The sequence below is a fragment of the Grampus griseus genome (genome assembly GCF_964374135.1).
Source record: "Grampus griseus genome assembly, chromosome: 13".
Classification (NCBI taxonomy): Eukaryota; Metazoa; Chordata; class Mammalia; order Artiodactyla; family Delphinidae; genus Grampus; species Grampus griseus.
In genome coordinates, this window is record NC_139007.1 from 6,776,747 (window position 1) to 6,799,385 (window position 22,639).

At 39.4% G+C, this 22,639-nt stretch overlaps 1 protein-coding gene across 1 annotated transcript in view; it reads left to right on the top strand.

Moving 5' to 3' along the window:
* Positions 1-22,639, top strand: part of COL19A1 (collagen type XIX alpha 1 chain) — a gene marked incomplete at both ends in the record, with an annotated part of 350,042 nt that overhangs the window by 83,703 nt on the left and 243,700 nt on the right. The window contains 2 exons of the mRNA XM_082669016.1: positions 3,846-3,890; positions 6,501-6,545. Coding sequence (XP_082525142.1) covers positions 3,846-3,890; positions 6,501-6,545 — 90 coding nt within the window. The remainder of the gene's footprint in view (positions 1-3,845; positions 3,891-6,500; positions 6,546-22,639) is intronic.

Consider the following 22,639-nt stretch of genomic DNA (forward strand, 5'->3'; position numbering starts at 1 on the left):
CCCTCCCTATCCCACCCCTCTAGGTGGTCACAAAGCACTGAGCTGATCTCCCTGTGCTATGTGGCTGCTTCCCACTAGCTATCTATTTTACATTTGGTAGTGTATATAAGTCCATGCCACTCTCTCACTTCGTCCCAGCTTACCCTTCCCCCTCCTCGTGTCCTCAAGTCCATTCTCTACATCTGCAGGATCTCAGACTTTTTATTTTATTTTATTTTATTTATGTATTTATTTTGCGGTACGCGGGCCTCTCACCGCTGTGGCCTCTCCCATTGCGGAGCACAGGCTCTGGACGCGCAGGCTCAGCGGCCATGGCCCACGGGCCCAGCCGCTCCGCGTCATGCAGGATCCTCCCGGACCGGGGCACGAACCCGTGTCCCCTGCATCGGCAGGCGGACTCTCAACCACTGCGCCACCAGGGAAGCCCCAGGATCTCAGACTTTTTAATCAAAGTTTGAATGCCTAACTTTTAAAAGAAAAAAATCGCCAAAACATAGTATATAACTTTCTATTTTCCAGGCTTGGGTCTAGTTATAAGGGAATTTTCATTTACCTGCTTGATCTGCCTTTCTTTGCTTGGTCTCCTTGGTACTAGGTTTGCAAACTACAGCCCTAGGGAGTATGATTCTTTATTAAATGTCTTTCAGACAGCATGTATTTCCTGCATAAGAAAAGACATTGATTCCAATGTCAAAGAAATCAGGAAAACTAATAATTTATCTTGTATGCCTAGCTGTGCTTACTTCCAGGAAATGAGCAGTGATAAAAAGGAGGTAAAATGAAATCCTTTGATCAGCTTTTCCGAAAGCCACCAGCTGCTCCTAAATCACACTTAAGTTTTTTTCCAAAAGCTTTCCAAAGAGGTTACTTTGAATTCTGGAAAGAGCTTTTTAGGTTACTCTGTGAAGTTGAAGACACGCTCTGTATGACACTAATGCCATGGCATCGACGCTATCAGCAGCAATGTTAGATTTTGCCCTGCTTTATATTACACGTATTCATACAGTGCCCATCTGGAGCTTCAATCTGTAATACGAAAGGGACGCGGGCCCTTTGATGGAAAAACCTGTAATAGAAAGTATATGCTGGAGAAACAAAATTTGAAAGTTATAGTAGATACAGAAAACATTGATTATCATTTTCTTTCAATAATGGGCTAAAGTATTGATGGGAAGCCAAAAAAGAGGCTTTTTATTTCCTCCTGTGCTGAGACTGGGAGCCCCGAGGGATACCAAGAGTTTAGAAAAAACAGCTAATGTCTGCTCATCCAGTAATTTTAGGCAGGCATTTATTTGTTGGATAGAATTCAATTTGACCCCAAGCTGCATGGGCACCAGAGCTTTGAAACTGTGATTCAGAGTAAAGAAGGGCTCATTCTGTTGACATAAATTAGGTTTTAGATAAAGTCCTGACAGGAGAAACATAGTCTGTTAATCTGTTAAACAAAATTTTGCTCTTTAAGACTATATTCTTCTTTAGTTGTTATGCTACTTAGTAGTTTGTTTTTTTTTTGAGATATAGTCAGAAACGAATATGCTAAGTTATCCTTCGGACTGGAAAAATGACAAATGATTTTACATGATTATAAGTTTCTATGTCAGACATCTCTGGTAACTTTGAGAAAATCTGTGAGAAGAAAATAAATTGGTTTCTGAATACCAAAGTTACAGACTTTAAGCTTCAGAAGTTCCCCAGTATCTCAAAATCTTTCATATGTTGTTGTGTCACGTGAAGCCAACTCATTTCCTGGAAGAGTAATCAGTGGTGTCCATTGGGTTATCCATGGAGCTTAGAATTATGTTTACAAAACAAATTTTGGGTCAGGAAAGAGCAGAGACCAATTAACACTGGCCATAGGAAAACATTTTAATTGCAACAATCGTAAAACCAGTGTCCATTAAAGAGAGAAACATTCTTCCTGTCAAAGAAGAATGGTACCCAGTTGACAGTGCATCTGGGTGTGACCCTAACCTGACATGTGCCAGAGGTGGCCCTTTAGGTGCCAGTCTTTGGAGCACATGACACATAGGAGTGAGCTGTGAGCAAAGAAAAAGGGAAGGAGCTACTGACATTGCTTTCCTTTTTCCAAAAAGTATTTTTGGCAGTGTAGACTGTGTCAGTGTACCTTACCGGATTACAAACCATATATTGTTATTGTGTGTAACTTGTAATATGGTGTAAAACATTATATTGGACCAACCAGTGAAAATAATTCTGCTCCTCATGGACAAGTGGACATACTTCTGTGATGAGTAACAGCTCAGTTTCCATAGAATGTTCCCTGGTGTCAAAAACTTAATGTGCTTTGACTTTCACTTTATTAAGTGAAATGGGAAGTTTCTAATATATTTGTGGGATGCCTCAGGTCTAGAACTATAACAACTTTTTAAATGATAGAAATATATTTATTACATAGATAAGTACACTGTATTTTACTGATGCCTCAACACTTGGCCACAAAGTTTTGCCTTTAGTGTTTAGTATATTCTGTGATGATAGCAGTTACACTGTGCAGCACAGATAATTTAATCTAGTCAAAGAAAAGCCTTAGTCTTTAAAATATGTTATGTATATAGCAGTACACTGCTGGCAAAAATGACTAAGCCTTTCCAAAAATGTATTAATTGATGAAACGGTAACGATCTCTTTAGGCTTAAACAGAACATATTATTGCTATTTTAAAATTTGAATGTATGATTTTTTCTTCATATATTTGAATTTTATTTTTAAAACTCTAAGAAGTGGTATCTAACTTCATTTTAGGTAACACTTTAAAAACAAGCTGTTGTTTCATAAATGTTTGCTAGAAATAAAGCGGGTCAGTAGAATTGTTAGTTTATTTTGAGCTTTCTAAACCTGGAAATTTGGGAGCCCAAGTCACATCCTTGAAGCAGCAGAATTCCTGAGGCTCCACTGGGAATGTGCACATCCTCCCAGGAGTATCTTGTTCTAGCTTGTGTGCCATTTGCAAACCAGACTTGTCAAAGAGATGGCCCATGAATTCCAGCAATGGAAACTGATAGGCATCTGCTGAAAACCTTTGTACCCAACACAGGAACCAGATGGATGGAAAGAACTCAAAATTCTCCCAAGTAACTGTTTCAAGTAGAACGGCATTGGGCACGTCTTCAAAACTGATCTAAAGGCAATCAACAGGAATGAGAAAGAAAGTAGATATGCTTTATATATATAAAAATATTTATATATATATATATATATATATATATATATATATATATATATATATATAGTTTTTAGATAAGAGGTCACTTACAAGCCAGAATGAAATCTTTTCCATGAGGCAGTGCAGGTGGGTGATTAGGTGCGCAGAGATGAAGTAGGTGAACTTGAATTCCAGGTCTATATCCCGATTGTGTAATCATCTGTAAGAAGATGGTCATAATAGTTGTATCTACCTGATAGATTTGTTGTGAGAACAGTGCCTGGCCCATAGACAGACTGTGTCGGATTTTAATATTATGCCCAGAGGTTTAAAAGAGAGAAAATAAGATGAAGGGCACTAAGTGGCACATGGGAAAGCATGGGCTGTGCAGTCTGAGAGACCTCCATTCAAATCTTAGGTGATGCTCCTAGTTGGTGACTGTGAGCATGCTACCGAACCGCTCAGAGCCTCTATTTTCTTATTTTCTGAATGCAAGTACTAGTCTTGGAGTTGGGAGATGAAGGATGGGTGCAAAGCCCCCTGTACCCCTGTACTTGATACACGTTCAGCATTAGGCTGCCTTTCCTCCCAGCCTAGAACAAGTTGTTAAAAAAAACACAAACATTTCTTTATTCACTTGTTTTTTGTGGCTAACAAAGTTTATTCTGTGTATTTCTTTTAGGGCGAAAATGGTTTACATGGAGCTCCAGGCTTACCTGGTCAAAAGGTAAAGAGATTTTTAATGTTTCATATTAGTTAAGAACTTTAACATCTTGAAAGTTGAATGTGTACATAAGTATAGTGAAGATTTAGAAGATGTGTTTGATGAAATTGAATTCCCTGAGTCAACCAGCACTTGAACTTCCTTTCCAAAGAGAGCCCATGGAAGCGATCCCTTCTCAAAGGACCTACTTTAGGAGGGAGCTTTATCGGAGAGGTTTAGCCACATGCTTCTCCGGAGAAGTGGGCAATGATGCTTCATGGGGGCCCGGGGAGTAAGCACAGCTGCTCTGGGAATGTTTTCACTGTTGAGTCTAAAATGAAGACTGGAACAGGCTTTACTACCTTTGACAGTGTGTGGTTACTTCTTTTTCTTTTTGTATTTCCCAGATTGAGCTAAACATAATGGTTGCAATGATATAAAACATTAAATCTTACAAAGATGCTACAACGAATCTCTTCAAAAAATTCTTTCAGAATGATAAATTCATAATCAGTAGGGACTTTTGCATTGGCTAGGGTGCTTCTTTCTGGGCCTAGAATCTTTCTCCTTACCAAGGTAAACTTCATTTCACCCCTTTATTGTCCATGGGCTGATTTTTCCTCCTGGGAAGAAATATGATTGTAGGTGACCAGCATTATTGGAAACACAGAGACTGGTTTATTCCAGTTTCCTGAAGGGATGGGGAGCCCCTTCAGGCGGCGCCAGCTGTCATGACGCCACCCAGATAATCCCACCACAGGGGAGAGCGTTATTGGTGCGATATTAGATGCCCACCAAAGCCAAGCATATCATTTCTATGCTCTGGAGAAGTTTTACAGATCTTAGCAACAGGAAGTCAGAAGTTACTGTCGCATCTAGGTTTTGCTCTGTAGCTAAAAATTACCGTTAAAAAGATACGCACGTATTTGTAGTTACAGCTTTTGAAAAATCCTCCTTTACTTACTTGATGAAGATACTAAGATTGAACTGGCAGTGATGAAATGGCAAGCTTCTGCACTTCTTCACAGCAGTTCTAGACAAAACCCATTGATACAGCGGGTGCTGCATCTGTGAGTCGAGTTGCCAGCCAAGGGATGTGTAGATTTATCTTCTGGGAAACAGTTTAGGACCTTCCAGCAACGGTTTATGGTGGCTGCCTCATGCTGGCATTGTGGCCGATGTACTGCGGTGTTCAGCAGCTTTGTGTCAGCTTGAATTAACAGATCAAGTTAAAGTCTATATTTTAGGAAAAGTGGTAGGAAAAAGATAGACCACACATTCAGTGGCAAATATACCCAAATACTAACTTGCTTTCTTTCCTGTACCTTTTTTGAAGGTAGATAAAGCAGAAGTAATTATTATTATTATTATTATTATTTTAAATTAAATTTATTTTATTTTGGCTGTGTTGGGTCTTCGTTGCTGCGCGTGGGCTTTCTCTAGCTGCAGCGAGCGGGGGCTACTCTTCATTGCAGTGCGTGGGCTTCTCATTGCAGTGACTTCTCTTGTTGCGGAGCACGGGCTGTAGAGCGCAGGCTCAGCAGTTGTGATGCACGGGCTTAGTTGCTCCGCGGCATGTGGGATCTTCCCTGGCCAGGGCTCGAACCCGTGTCCCCTGCATTGGCAGGCGGATTCGTAACCACTGCGCCACCAGAAGCCCCAGAAGTAATGACTTAATCGGGTGTGTGTGTATGTGTCATCGGGTGTATGAGTACATGTATAATATACACATAGTAAAAAAGCAGGCATTCCTTTGCTTACACACAAATTTTAATTACATTAAGTGTCACCTTGTTTGAAGCACTGCAGATAAAAACTGGAGATAAGAAACCCTCCATCCCTCGTCTTGGTTTACTGACCGCTTCCTGTGGGTGGAGGGGTGGGTATGACCCACCCCCAGCATTCCCTTGCCGGCTACGCTGTTGTGAGTGCCTGATGTATATTTGCCGTTCAATGAATATTTGTTGATCGTATGAATGAAACATCAGTACTCTAAATATCTGTACAGAGTTAAGTGGGAAAATAAGCTTGTCAGATCAGAGAGGTTTTACTTGAAGAACAGGGGGTTTATACCTCTCAGAAACAACATGATGAGTGAGAGCCCACACCCGTTCTGTGCTGGAGAGGCGGGCCATCTGGGTGGGAAAGAGCCTGGCACCGGTGTCAGAGCCAGAGCACGAACCCTGGCCTCGTTCATCACATACCTCTCCCTGGGACGGTCTTCCGTGGAAGTCAGCTTGAGAAGGATGTTTCTCCTGGATCTGGTGGAATAAATAGTGGTAGTAATAACAACAGTAATGGCTAAATGAGTCTGTGCCAGGCACGCTATTTGATGCATTCAGTTCTCAAAACACCTATGAGAAAGGTACTTTGGTTGCAGAACTTCCGGTCTATGGAGATTAAATTGCATTGCAAGTAGTGAAGCTATATAGGTTTTACTCTAGAAAATTATTCCTTCAGTGTTTAGAAATGTTTAAATTTTGTATAAGTTAATGTTGGCTTCGAGCTTACATTTCAGAAATGGTTTTAATATATACAATTATTGATTTTTCAATATTAGAAACTACGATTATTATTATTACTTGTGTTAAAAGTAGTGCCCGTTATTATACCCGTCACATTCCTCTTCTACAGGGAGAGCAAGGCTTCGAAGGTAGCAAAGGAGAAATTGGTGGGAAGGTAAAGATCACTTTTCATACTCATTTGTAAAACTAAATTGTGTTCTTGAAAATATTTTGAAGTAGAATATTTAACTTGTTTTTGTGCTTTCCATAAAAGCAATTCAATGATTTTATAGAAATAATTTAAAATATGTGCTTCACCTAAGGTAGACTTACCATGTCGATGACTGTCATAAATCTTTCTACACTTGTTTAGGTGGTAGTTATTTCTACAAATTTCTAGTGAAATCATAAATAATTCAGACATTTATTAAGCATTATATTTTTGTGCTGCAACATCATTGATGTGCTCATGAAACGTCCAAGTCTAAATAAATGCTTTGTTTATATGTACACCTAGTTTATCAGTGGAGTTTTTCCTGAGGAAATAAATAAGTAGAACTAATTGTAATAGTCAAGGTCCAACAGAAAAGGTATGGCACATTCAAAATAGAATAGTGTGGAAGAGTTGAATGAAGGGAATGTTTAAAAGGCAGGGGCAACATTTAGGAAAACCGTAAGGATTGTGCAATATTCCAGACTGGGTTATAGGGAACGCCTTAAACCCCGCCAGGTTACTGGTTACCAGACTCAGAGGTAAAGAAAGCCATGTGGAGAGGGCTGCAGGTTGCAGCTGAGAGAAGCTGTTAACCCCTCCATTCAAGCAGTCGTTTCACACATTCACAGCTTTGTACTCAAGGACAGAACTGTCTTAGTCATCTGGAACTTCCCTTCACACAATCATCTGCATCCTTCTGCATTTCACGTGTCTAGTTTTATTTTCAAATAGAACAAAAACAGCACCATTCCATTGTTTCATAACGTGCCATGTAGTTGGGCAGCCAGAGGAGATCATCTCAAATTAGACTGTGTGGCCTGTGTTGAGTTTGCTGAGCCGTTGTCAGATACTTGCTTCTTCAGTAAGTATTTATAGACAGAATGAGCATCTATTATTATTATAAGACAAATTACACATGTTGTAAGCTACTTGCTAATTACTTTTCCTCACAGAACAGTGAGGGGGAAGGAAGGATAGCCATGTAATTATCGTATAATTGAAGAGAAGTCCATTGAGAGATGAGTGTTTTTTAAGTGGATGCTCCTTCTTAGGAAGCTCTTGAATATTTTTGCTTTAGAATAACCATCATTGCGAGACCATGGCTTTAAATAAATGCTTTACATAGTCCTGCTTTATTAATGGGACTTTACCTGTAGGAACAAGTAAGAATAAGCAAGGAAAACAGATATATTCCCTGTAATTTAAAGTCGCCATCTCACTAGAATCTTAGTGGCTATTTTGATATTTTAGATATATGGTCGGTATAGCTTAGTAATAAATAGATTCTCACAGGCTATGAGGTATTGAAAAACATTCAGTATACCTGGCTTCAAAGATTTCCCTTCTAATTCCTCATATCTGTTAACTGTTGCCTTCAAATAGTCCCTGTCACCGAGAGGTGAAAATATTTATGGAGAATATGGTTATCAGGAAGAAATAAAGCACCAAGTAGAAAAGACAGTATCTTGAATGAGAATTACAGCTTGAATGGTTTATAGTCAAATGTAAGATTCACATAACAACGCTTATGTTAAAAATATGTTCTGCTTTGATTTTTGTTTACCATATATGGGATGTTTGGGTTTCTTCAGTGTTACATGCTGTGTATTATGACACATGACCACACATATTTTTCCATAAGATAAATAGTTGATATCCAAATATTCGTTTCTAGATTAGAAACTTTTTGTTTCTAGATTAAACAAGAAAAATATGTGAGGCACTCATCTCTGTGTGACACCAGAATGAGATTCTTGGACTGCTTGCAACACAATTTGTTTTCTATATAAAGACAATCTCATTTGAATTTCAATTCTTTGTGGAAAACTGAATATATAGTGAAAATAAGGCTCACCTTTCTTCTTTAATTACCTTAATGTGGCCTCTACTGTGTTTAAAATTTGACTGTTATAAATGACAAAGTTCACGAGTTGCAAAATGAAATAATTCAGGAAGTTGCTCTTGTTCAGAGGTATCATATCTACCAAAGCCACGTGGCTACTGACCAAAAAAGGAAGTTTATCAACTGTCAAAGAGAAAATACCATATGATGGTTTTCAGATGATGTTTCTATAATCCAGTATAAACCACGTAGAGAAATCTGCTGCTTCTCTTTATGGCTAGAAAACTAGCTTTCAGGCCAGCTTGACCCAAGCTGGACTATCACGGGGTTCCTCAGTGTATTGAAGATGCTGCCCTCATTCCAGAAAAGAACCCGTGAAACTAGAGCAAGTATAGCGGACCTCATCTGAAAGCATGTTCCCGAGTCTGTCTACAGCAACTTATTACAGGGCAGAAACTCACGCCTCACCAAGTCAGTCCTAAAGGGAAAAGTATTTGAAGGGGTGGTTCTTTCTGTCAAAGATTAGTTTCTGATGCTGGCAAGACTCTCCCAGAGGACAGCTGTCTTCAGGTTTGCCACGTTCTGGTTGAGCTTAGGAACGACCTCACCCCACTGACCTGTTACTGGCTGGAGCACATTCAGGGATCCCTGGATCCCTGACAGCGTAGCCCACGAGGCAGGAGAGGGGATGTCTAGATTCTGGCTGAGGAATAGACCCCCAGCTGAGGTCTACATTCTGATTTCTCTATTTCTATAGGAGTGGTCTTAAACATCCCTTCTTTGGGGGATTTTCCTTAGGTTCCTTCAGTATTACTGTAGATGTTATATGGCTACTACTAGCAGTAAACAAAATGAAGAGTTCACTCTTCTTTTTTAAAAAATTTATTTTATGGAAGTATAGTCAACTTACAATGTTGTGTTAGTTTTTGCTGTATAGCAAAGTGATTCAGTTATACATATATGTACAATCGTTTTCATATTCTTTTCCATTATGGTTGATTACAGGATGTTGAATGTAGTTCCCTGTGCTGTACAGTAGGACCTTGTTGTTTATCCATCCTATATATAACAGTTTGCATTTGCTACCCCCAAACTCCTACTCCATCCCTCTCCCCAACCTTGGCAACCACAAATCTGTTCTCTACATTTGTGAGTCGGTTTCTGTTTTGTAGATAAGTTCATTTCTGTCATATTTTAGAGTCCACATATAAGTGATACATGATATTTGTCTTTCTCTGTCTGACTTACTTCACTTAGTATGATAATCTCTAGGCCCATCCATGTTGCTGCAAATGGCATAATTTCATTCTTTTTTATGGCTGAGTAGTATTCCATTGTATATATGTACCACATCTTATTTATTCATTCATCTGTCGATGGACATTTAGGTTGCTTCCATGTCTTGGCTGTTGTAAATAGTGATGCTGTGAACATAGGGGTGCATGTATCTTTTAAAATTATAGTTTTGTCCAGATATACGCCCAGGAGTGGGATTGCTGGATCATAGGGTAGTTATATGTTTAATTTTTCGAGGAACCTCCATTATGTTTTCCCTAGTGGCTGCACCAATTTACATTCCCACCAACAGTGTAGGAGGGTTCCCTTTTCTCCACACCCTCTCCAGCATTTATTATTTGTAGATTTTTTAATGATGGCCATTCTGACTGGTGAAGAGTCCACTCTTTTTTTTTTTTTGGCGGTACGTGGGCCTCTCACCATTGTGGCCTCTCCCGTTGCAGAGCACAGGCTCCAAGAGTCCACTCTTGATGACAGTTATCCCCACTGTCAGCCTTCCTCATAATGACATAGCCAAACCAACTCTTGTTATACAACCAAGGTAGATGCAAGAGCTAGGCTCTGAATATGACTTTAGAAAAAGGCCATCTGGCAGGGGTTCAATGAAGTGATCACCATTCCTAAATGCTGAGCCCAGATCTTTACTTTAGATCTTTGTGAAAACAGGAGTATTACTCGGTTGCATTTATGAAAAGGAGCAAATAGAAAAGCAAATGTAAACATCTGCTTCATAATAGAATTCAATATTTTAAGTAATTGCTTCAGATCATGTAATTTAGTTTGCTTTTAAAATTCTCATTCTTGTATGTTGTCAGTCAAACCCTAACTGACTTAAAGTTTAAAAACTAATTTCTTTAGCATTAAACTTGATTCTGCTGCACTTTACTGTTAACATATCATTTACTTGTGAGAGAGAAACACCCAGTGGCAACTGTTACTCTCGCCACAGTGTTCCTGACATTTTCTAGCTAAAATGTTGTCGATTTTGGTTCATTCAAGAGTGACATTTAAGATAATATGGGCACACATGGCAGCAAATCTTTACAGGGATCTAAGATGTTTCAGCAACTGTGAAACTTTTCCATTTGATATTGAGATTATCTGGTCTCTTCAAGATCTCTTAAGTTTAATGAAAAGAAAAGAGAACAACCAAATTGCTTTTTGTCATGAACCATGTGGCTCCAGGAGATGTGGACAGTGTGCAACAGTTCACGTGTTCTATAGTCTAGAGTGTTCATGTTTCAACAGTTTCTGACTTATGGGCATTACCTACTTTCATCATCTTGATCAATGATCTTTTATTTCACCCTGAGTTAAACTAATAACAATAACCATAACCATAACACTAACAAATGCATATGATTCCTGCTTTAATTTATCTCTGAAAACTTTGGAAAACTGGTTGCTATAAATTTCCAGTGACTTGTGATTTTTATTGTCTTCTTACCAGAGTGTTGTCTAGGTCCTGAAATGCCATATATTTATTTAAATCAGAAAATTATATTTAAATATTGATTACTCTGGTTTTATAGCTGTTGCAAATACTTTACCTGACAGAATCCACTGGAAAAACACCTAACTGATGCCTATTTAGTTGATTTATTTAACCACGTATTATTGTATTGTATTACTGCAATATAAGGTAGTATAATCTGTAATATAATTTTGTAGAAAATGTGATATTCAAATGAATAGAATTATTAAAATGTCTATTCTAATGTATGGTTAAGTACAAGTACGCTTTACTAATCCAAAACTGTCTCGGTTATTTATAATTAAGGCATGCATCCGATCGTTTGTATTTCTTAATTTTCAGATGACATAACTAAAATTCTCATTGGCCATCCTAGAATAAAATATACATTTAGGCTTAGTGTTGATTTTATGAATGATGTGTGGCCTTTTGCCTTCTAGCATTAAATATCATGAGATTATAGTCAATAAGGCAATCAATAGTAATCATGTGCTACTAGAAACAACAATTATGCCTTCAAATAAATCAAGACCTTTTACACTGGAAGATATTTTCACTTTTCGTTAGTCAATATTCCATCCAATTGTTGTTATGGTAATTGCACATAGAACTTGAATTGAGAATTTGAAGGCATAGCTGTGGTATTTTTGCCATTTAAAGTTTTGTTGGAGAATGAGAAAAAGCATAAGTGAGTATGCCTCTATAATATGCATAAGTTATTCTTCAGAACCTTCTGGGGTAGCATCTTGGTCATTTGGCAGGGAACACGCATTCCTAGTTTCTGGAGAACCACTCCAGGGAGAGCCTAGGCTTAACAGTTCATTGTGGAACTGATGGTGGAGCTGATGGTAGGATAAGTGGATTCACATTCCTGTGTCCCGTGTTCTAATCCAGCTCTGCCATGCCAACTGTGTGAACCTGGACATGTTCCTTGCTGTCTTTACCTTACTCTCCTTTTCTATAAGATAAAGATAATTCATACTTATGGGATTTTTGTTTTGTTTTGTTTTTTGTTTTTTGCGGTACGTGGGCCTCTCACTGTTGTGGCCTCTCCTGTTGCGGAGCACAGGCTCTGGATGCGCAGGCTCAGCGGCCATGGCTCACGGGCCCAGCCGCTCTGCGGCATGTGGGATCTTCCCGGACTGGGGCACGAACCTGTGTCCCCTGCATCGGCAGGAGGACTCTCAACCACTGTGCCACCAGGGAAGCCCCCTTATGGGATTTTTGTAGGAGTAAAACAAGTGCCTAGTAACTAAAAGGTGCTCAGTAAATGTTAATATCCCCAACAGCCAAAATGTAAATATTGATATTTTGAGGAAAATAGATTTGATATAATTACTATGTCTGATTTTTTATTTGCCTAGTATTACTTCCTAATTTTACTTCTAAATAAGTAAGGAAAAGACGAGAGGATATATTAGTTAGCTACTGGCGTGTAACAAATCACCCTAAACTTCAGTGGCTTAACACATTCATTTGTCTAGCTTGTTCTCCTGTGGTTTAGCAGTTTAGACTGGGCTTATTAGCTCAGTGACTTTGCTCCCAGCTGGTCTTGTCTAGGTTTGCTGTGTATCTGTGCTCAGCTGATGGGTTGGCTGAGGGTGGCTGGTCTAGGTCGGGCTCTGATGGACAGCATGTCTACTCAGATGGTCTCCCATCCTCCAACGATGGCCCTGTTCTCAAGGTAACGGCAGGGGTCCAAAGAGAGCAGGCAGAAGCACATAAGGCCTCTCCAGGCCCCTGGTTCAGAGCCAGCGTGCCATCAACTCTGCCACATTGTGTTGGCCAAAGCAAGTCCCAAACCGAGCCCTGATTCAAGGGGCGGGAAAACAAATGCCACCTCTTGATAGCGACAAAGTCTCACTGCAAGGGGTATGGCTACATAGAGGGGTGAAAAATGGGGCCATTTTTGTAATAAATTGAACGCAAATGAGATAAAATTTCCTTATTTTAGTATAACAGTTGAACTCTACTTCAGAGCAAAAAGGGTGAATAATTTAGCGACTTCATTCCCCTTCTTCTCCCATGACTTGCATAGTAATCATTAAAGTTATGTTTACATAGTGGGACTCAGAGACTGGGTCAAAAGATATTTCCATATTTGAAATGGTAGAGATGCTTTGTGGGTAATAGGAAAATATTATAGAAAGATGAAATTCTCAATTAGAATGGGAAGGGAGAGATACAAGGTGTCAAATAGCTAAACCAAGGAATGACTTAGTACTTTTACATAGTCCCATGTGCTTATTAATTTTAGCTAAAGTAATACTGAGACCAGAACAACTGGGAAAAGCAGGTCAGAGTTGAAATGTATTTTTAGGATTTCACTATTAAAGCTTTCTGGGCAATTATGCTTAGCATTCAGAATGAATGCAAGAATGTTAAATACTGTTATTATAAATATAGCATTTCCCATCACCACTTTAAAACAACTGTTGACATGTCACCTCACTTCCTGTGAATTCTCTCTTGGTTCCCCTTGTAGAATTTGCTGAACATCAGCATATTGGACAATTGTTTCATTTACCCTGGTAACATGTAACACTTCGGCAACTTTTAGGAAGGGCTTACTTGTTTAATTTGACAGTTGACTTGAAAAATGAAGAGAACAGATGGAGTAGAATAATAACTATGATTTCAAAATACACAGCGATTTATCTGTGGCCAATGCCAATTGGTATGGGAGCAGCCATGCCAACTTTCAATTAGCCATGGTAGCAGGCAGTGGGGAAGTGTAATGGTAATCCCACAGCCAAGCTGGAGGCTTAACGTTAGTCTTCACTGATTGTGTGTCATTTTCTTCATTCTTTACGGGGCTAGTGAATAACTCTAGATTATGTCAAATATGTTGCTACATCTTTTAATAGTGGTTATAGAAAAAGTGAAATGTCAAAAAAAGAGACATGAAAAAGAGGAGAATAACCATCAAGGGCTGTACTATTTCATGAATGTTAGTCTTTTAAAGTATTATTTTTAATAATTGCTTAATATTTCACTGTATGGATATATATTTTATTTGACCATTCCCTTGTTGGAAATTTAAGTCCTTCTTATTTGTTTTTGTTTCTTTTTTGTTTCGGTTGTTTTAAATGTTTTAGCTAGTACATGTAATGCAGACTCAGCATACTTTGATAAGCATCTTTAAATATATCTCTTGTTCTTCCTTTAAACTAGATTTCTGGAATTAAAATTATTGGGTTGATGAGTATTGAAAGTTTTAAGATTCTTGATACATATACTCAAATTACTCTCTCCAAAGTTTTTTTTCAATCAGTTTACACATTCGTAAGTAGTGGTTGCATCCTTATTCCACCCTCACTAGCTTTAAGTATTAAGTTTTTCAAATGTTTACAATTTTTAATCAATAAACATTATTTCCCTTTAAAATTTTATTTCTTTATTTCTTGTATTTCTTTAACTATATCACCTTAAACACTTATACACACAATTCTGTCATAGGTATTATAAATATTATTTTCATCTTAAGGTTTGTCTTTAATGTTTACTATGAATTGATATACAGAAATTCTAAATTTCTTTGTTGACAGTTGGTGTTTCTTTAATGATTTCCTTAATTCCTTCTGTATTTTGATATCCTGTGCTTTCAAGAAATCAGTTAAATATTCACTCACATTTTCTTCTAGTTTTGCTTTTACACATTGTAACCCTTTCTTCCACCTAAATGTATTTTGATGATGTTATGAGATGAAACTTGACTTTTCCTTCAAAACCGTGTCTGATAATAATTTCCTTACACGTTTGTTCATGATGCTTTCTTTATCATATACTAATTCTTATATGCCAAGATTATTTTAGGGGTATGTATTCTGTCTATTGATTACTGTATTGCTGCCACATTATTTTAATTATTTTAGCTCTTATAATACATTTTAACATCTAGCACTGGGAACACTTTTTCATTACTCTTCTTTTAAAATGTTTTCTTGCATACTTTTACCCACTTATAGTGCTACTTGCTACATGTTTAAATTTGGATGGTTACCCACTCTTTGATTTCCTCATCCTTGAACTGAGAATAATAATGATACTGATTTTATTGGGTTTGTGTCAAACTTAAATGATGTTGTCATCAAAGGATCCAAACAAGTGCCCGGCATAGAGTAAGATGTTGAAAAGTGTTTGCTTTTATTTATTTATTTATTTATTTATTTTTGCGGTACACGGGCTTCTCACTGCTGTGGCCTCTCCCGTGGCGGAGCACAGGCTCCGGACGCGCAGGCTCAGCGGCCATGGCTCACGGGCCCAGCCGCTCCGCGGCATGTGGGATCTTCCCGGACTGGGGCACGAACCCGCATGCCCTGCATTGGCAGGCGGACTCAACCATTGCTCCACCAGGGAAGCCCCGTTTGCTTTTATTTTTGTCTTCTTTATGAATTTAGTTTAGTTCTCCTAGTTCCAAAATGTCAATATTACTGTTGGTATAACTACCAGTTGGTTTTATGTTAACTCTACACGTTGCCTTGGGATAGGGCAGAGTGTGGCTGAGCCTCAGAGGAGTGGACTCAGGCACTCAGACGCCTCTGCATCCTCTCTTTTCTTCTCTGGCCACATGATCTCTCTTATCTGTGAAACCGCTCTGTTCTCTTGTGTTACATCCTGACTCTGCTTGCTCATTGGTAAACTTAGTATTAGGAGGCCACACCAGAGTGGCAGCCTTGTCCCCAGCTCGCACACCTTCATAATCCCAGTGCCAGTAACACACTGCCATCACCAGGTGTCATACCCACATTCCGAGTACAGAGAATCTAGTTGACTCACCTCTGGTTCCATCACCTGAGTCTGGAAAGCCCTGCGGCCAACTCAGCTGACTTACAGAGAGTGCATGGGATTTATAAGAAGGGATACGGGGGTGAGAAAAAAAAAAAGCAGCCGTAAGTCTGTGAGTATTGCTGATATATGGGAAAGCTCTTGATTTTTGTATCTCTATTTAGTATCTAGTCACTTTACCCAATTCTTTTCTTGAATCTAGTTCCTAATTTTATTAATTCTGCTAGTTTTTCCATTGAAAGCAATGGGCTGTATATGACGGTGTCATAGGAAATGTGCATTCTGGCTTCTTCGTTCCAATTGCTTTAGCTCTCTTCATGTGTCACGTCTTGCTGTAGGGTGCCTACTAGGAGGCTGTGCAGTAGTCAAGCAAGAGATGATTGCAGCTTGTAATTTTCCTGGAGGTGGAGAGAAGTGGATAGATTTCACATATAACTTGGAGATAGCACCAACTGAGTTTAGTGATGTAGGTGTAAGAGAGAAGGTGGTGATAAGAGATAACTGTCACATTCTGGCCATTGTACATTGGAAGAGGAACAAATTTGGGTAGGGGCTTATACCATGAGTTTGAGGTTGTGTGAGGCATCTAATGAGGTCTGAGCCTGGAGTTCAGAAAAAAAAGTCTGTACTCCAGTTACAAGTGATGGGTGGTCAGCACATTGCAATGGGAGTGGGCGAGACTGCATAAGGAGAGGGGTTGGAAGTCGGAGAAGGCCTGGGCCTGTGAGCTGAGGAGCTTCAACATTCAGAAGTTGAGTAGAGGAAGAAGAAGAACATAGAGAAGATGCATCTGGAGAAGTGCAGCGAAAACCAGTAGAATGTGTTGCCAAGCAGAAGAAAGTGAGCGTTTACAAGTTCAAAATGCGCTTAGCAGTCAAATGGGATCGCAATATCGGTAGCTAATATTTGTTGAACGTTTACTATGCTCAGCCATTTTTCTTCTATGAGCTTCATATGAATTACCTCATTTAATCCTCCCAGCATCTCTCTGCTGTTATTATCCCCACTCTGTAGATGAGGAAACAGGGGCAGAAGGTGAAAAATTAAGAAGGAACACCAGAGCCCTAACTCACTGCCTCCCTAGATGAGCAAGTAAAATTGTTGCCATGGGTCACTGGTGACTTTGGCAAAGGTCATTTTGGTGGATAATAAGGGTAGACATCAAGTGCAGTATGTTGAAGAGTGACGGACAAGTAAAGAGAGCATGCAGAGAACCCTCTCAAGAACCATCTGTGAGGGGTGAGGGGGCACAGCCGTAGCCAAGGGGTGTGGATTGTAGAAGAAGAAACTTTAATGCGCCAACGTCCAAAGCAAGCTTGAGTCCTTGAGAGCAAAACCTTCTTGATTAAGATAGAACCCCAGGGCTTCCCTGGTGGCGCAGTGGTTGAGAGTCCTCCTGCCGATGCAGGGGACATGGGTTTGTTCCCTTGTCTGGGGGGATCCCACGTGCCACGGAGCAGCTGGGCCCGTGGGCCATGGCTGCTGGGCCTGCGCGTCCGGAGCCTGTGCTCCGCAACGGCAGAGGCCAAGGCCACAACTGTGAGAGGCCCGCGTGCCGCAAAAAAAAAAAAGAAGTCCACATGCCGAAAATAAGACCCAATGCAGCCAAAAAAAAAAAAAAAGATAGACCCCCAAAGAATAGTACAGACCAAGCTCACGCAGAGAGCTGCAAATGTCTAACATTTCCTAAGGAATGTCAGACTTATGCCAATGATAATGTAATATTTAAGAAATTCCCATTAAAATCAAGAACAAGACAAAGGTATCACCATTATTATTTAACAGTGTTCTGAAATTTCCGGCCAGTGTCAGTTTTACTTCCAAATTATAGTTTGCATCTATCTGTTTCTCTCCATAGCCCCCAATACCACCAAGCTGTAATCATTTATTATCAACTCCTGCCTAATCTTCCTGTTTTCACTCTCTCTCTTCTCTCATCTATCCTCCAATTATAGAGATGGATCTTTACAAAACTACTCATGGGCTCTTTGTGCTTGAAATATTTAGCTGCTTCCCATTAAGTGAAAATCCCCAGTCCCTGTAGTTGCCTCTCATCTCTCATTCACTCCCCTTCTGTACTTCTGCTCCTGCCGCAGTTCCCTGAACTCGCCAGCCTGTCTTCTGCCTCGGAACTGTCCGTTGGTTCTGTTTGGAACACTCTTTCCCTTCCGTTGGTTAACCTCTATCTACATCTTCAAAGTCGTTTTCTCAGGGGAGGCTTTCTTGATACTCCAATCAAATTCAGTTCCTTTTGTTTAATTTCTCATTGTACCTTTAATACTACACTTCACCTTTATACCACTTATCACAATTTATAATTATAAATTTACTGACTTTTTTTTTTTCTATTTCCCCCAGTAGAACAGTAGCTTCATAAGAGCAGGGACCGTATCTGTTTACGTCTTTATCTCAGAAAACCAACATAATGCCGAGCACATAGAAGAATTCAATTGGTTAATTCAATGCTGAAGAGATTAGTGTAGACAAGGCTTAGTGTTTCTTTTCAACCTTCTGAAGTATTCGATAATTGTTATTTTGATTTATTCAACTCAGTATCAACCCTGTTTTTTCAGATTCCGGCTATTGAATTTGTGAGGTGGAGTGAGAGATCAAAATTAGTTTCACATGTATGACCTTGAAATTCTGTTTCATATGATATTTGTCTTGAAAAGATATCACTTATATGTGGAATCTAAAATATGACACAAATGAACTTATCTATGAAATAGGAACAGACTCACAGATGTAGAGAACAGACTTGTGGTTGCCAAGGCGGGGGGTAGGGGGAGGTATAGATTGGGAGTTTGGAATTAGCAGATGCAAACTGTAATATATAGAATAGATAAACAACAAGCTCCTACTGTATAGCACAGCGAACTGTAGTCAGTATCCTGTGATAAACCATAAGGGAAAAGAATATGAAAAAAGAATGTGTGTGTATATGTATATAACTGAATCAATTTGCTGCACACCAGAAGCTAACACAACACTGTAAACCAACTATACTTCAATAAAATAAATTTTAAAAAATAAGTTTTGTTTCAAAAAAGACAATATATAAAACATATATTTAATAGTAAACTATATTTAATAGTATACTAAAATGTGCAGAGAGGTAATAATCGGTTAACATAGTTCCATTTTTCATTACTTGTGAAGGACCTTGCCTTTGGCAAGCCACTATTCAGTTCCTTACTCTAAAAAACAAAATAATCCAGTTCTTTTAATACCAGATATTACACAGTGTCTTTTTAACTTTGTGGTAGTGTGAAGGGTCGTCTATTGAGTCTTCTGTCATAATTTTTAGTTGCAATTAGAGTGGAATTTTTGGAACTATTGACAGCAGTAACCTTAGGTTGGTTTTGCATGGAAATTTATTCAGTAACTATTTTATGTAATTTAAGGACAAAAAAATATGGAAATTCAGGGCACATAATGAGAGATAAGTAGAAGAGTCACGACCCTCATTCACATGATTGTTAAGACAACTTGACTGTGGATAGCTTTCTCTTTAGTAGGGGCTGAGTATTCTCAAAGGGTGGTTTACAGTTTGTCTGAATTCTGCTCTTATTTTGACCTTTATTCCAGTTACCCTCTTTCTTCATTCCAGGCTCCGGCGCTGTCTCGGGTGCCCACTCCTGCGCTTTAGTTCCCTCCGCCTTGCTCAGGGTCACCCTCTGCTATAGACTTAGTCTTCTCCACTTTCCCTGGGCTCCTTTTTCCACAGCCTCTTGGTAATCCTGCCGCCCCTCCGGCTTTCTTTCCCAGCTCTTTTGCTTTCATCCCATCCAAGCCTAGTTCCCTTTTCTAGTTACTTTCCTTCCATTTTTATTTCAGGTAGCTCTGAGGAGGAAAGATAAATTTTAATATAAACATAAAAATTCCTGAACAGGTGACTTGAGTATTTTGTGGACTCAGTAACAAGGAAGAGATCTGTTACGCAGTTCCCCTCTCACATGAGAGCATTCCTGAATCAGACTGAGTTTTAAATTAAGAGGAAGGTAAAGGCAACCCTCACATTTGGCGACAGAGGTTTTAGTGTAATGAAAAGATGTGGTTTTTAAAAATTACAAAAAGAAATGGACTTAAAAATGTATCTGGCAATTGCTTCTTCTTCATATAATCATCAAATATTCATTATATCTCACTGTTTTCACTAGATCCCAGTTAATAAATATACCTCACATAACCGCATCTCTTTGTTGGAGGTGATTCCAGATGGTAGGGGAATCATTAATTCATGGTCACCAAATATTAGATGACAGGTGCATCATTTTTATTTAGAGCCCAGTGGCATGTGAGCTTCCTTCACAGTCAATGTAAAAGCAATTCACTGTATAGTCGTTGCTGAACAAGTGTCCCGCCAGACTTACATAGCAAAATTCCACTGCTCAGAAAGCAGAGGTGTGATGCAGCTGCTGTCCTAGTGGACATTGTACAAACAACCGCCTGTGTGACAAGTTACTGTCTGGACTTAGGATCGTCTATTGCTTCTTAGTTTAATATCTTAAAGAATTTATTTTGGGGTCTTATTTTGCTTGCTAATCTTCACAATCTTCTTTAAGCCATAAAAGTAACTCCCACCACCTGTTCTAATAGCAACAGAGGAGGAATGAGGCAAGACACAGAAAGCAGTTAATATTGGCTTCGTCTTTTCTGCATTCTTCCTTGATGTTCTCTGTGTCCCGCTGATCATGAGGTCATCATACCATGAGATCAAAAATAATGACAAAATGGTAAAGCACAAACGCTTTGGGCAAACGTTTTGTGGAATGTTACTTTAAGTCCGCGCACTTGTCCCGCCCTGGGGTGGAGTGTGGTGATGCAGATGGCATCACCTGCTGTCCGTGTTCCAGGGCTCACCTGCAGTGGTCCTTTCTCCCACTTAAGGTTTACTTGTGTGTACAGATGATTCATGGCGTTGATGTCCTGGTGAAAATCGAGGGCTGAGTCACACAGGAGCACCCAGGAGACAGAGGTCAAACCAAGGCCTCTTCCTTTTAGAGGGAACTCAGGAGGTCATCTCCGCTGACCCTCATCCGTTATTTGGATTTTGACAGCTTCCAGGGTCTGCTCACTAATGCTAATAACAGACAATTCTAAGTTCTTCATTTTAAGTCAAAATCTATTCCCTGTTATTTTGACCAGTTTATCCCCTTGGGAAGAATACTTTCTCGGCTTGTTCCTTCTTCAAGTGACTGACAGGCTTTTGGAGCATTGACAGTGGCAGATGTCTTCTCCTGAACATTTGCACGCTAGGATCTCAGGTGTTTCTGTTGTGCCTCGTGGATGCAGAGGCCCCTACTGGTCCTCACAGACTTCATCTTGTGATGCGCCAGCTTATCAGGGTGCTGTTAGTGGGATGCTCACAAGTGGGCAAGATCTTCTAGTGCGTTTGAGGAGTGGATAATGCAGGCGATATAATAGAGTGAAGGGGGTTTAGTGGGGTTGAGCCCTAATCCTGGCTCCAGCTTAGCTGATTGCATGGCTGTTTCGGAATCTCCATCTGTAAAAGGAGAGGGCGAGGCTGGGTTACCTCTGGAAGCACAAATGTTCAGAGCTAGACTGAATCTCAAAATATGATAGGTCTGTACTATTGTCAGGCAGTTGTTTCCTTGAATCAGAATGTAAGCATTGACATTTATACGTGCCAACTTTTATTGTGGGGTTTTCCCCTAGTGTTTCTACTTGGAAACTTTAACCCTTGATTCTGACATCTATTACGACAGTCACTTTTTAGCTTTCTAGCGGCCACAAATTTTGTATACATAAATTCTGAGTCTTTGAGTAACTGATATAAATATTGAATAAGACAAGACCTAGGGCACAGCTCTGTGGCACACCCTTGGAGAAATCTTTCTATGACGACTAAACACAAATGGATATAAAATTAGCATATTTAACCACTTACTTCACTGCAGTTTAACCCACATTTATCTAACACATGCTAAGAAATTTTGTTAAATGTCTTACTGCATGAAATAAACCAATCTCATAACATTTGAATGATTTTTGTTTTTTGACATGAGGTACCTTCTTGATAATCATCTTATTCTTTACAAAGGGCATAAAACCAATTTGCTTAATAACTAATTGTAGAATTTTGCCAAGGATTGATATTCAGCTTACTCATTACTCATGTGTATTCTTTAAATGAGGAAACATTGTTGGATCTAGGCCTTTTCTTCTCCAAGATTCTCAGAAATTCACGTGAGTGGCTAATTTCCATGAGCTCTTAGTTATCTGTGCTTAATCTGTCCTCTCCTATCTTAACGTCTGTCTTTGTCTCAAGGGTAGTTAACTAGAATCGATGAATTAAAAAGCCTTGAATTTATTTTCAAAGCAGTTTGATGCCAACTAGAACCTAGCTTGATACTGAAGTTTCCTTCTGAACACGTGCTAGGTTTTAGAACACGCTTGTTCAGGCATCCATTTACTTGATCATTTACTATCTACTCTGTACCAGACACTGTGCAGCGCTACTGTAACAGAGATGAAAGAGAAAACATTCTTTCAGACAGCATGCGTGAGGTGTTGGATGGTTTGTAAAGGGTGCCATGGGAAGGAAGAGGAGGGAGTGAAAACTCTGCCTGGCAGAGGGAAGTGAGCTGGGAAAGGGCTCCTTAGTGAGTTTTGAAGCATAGGTAGGAGTTC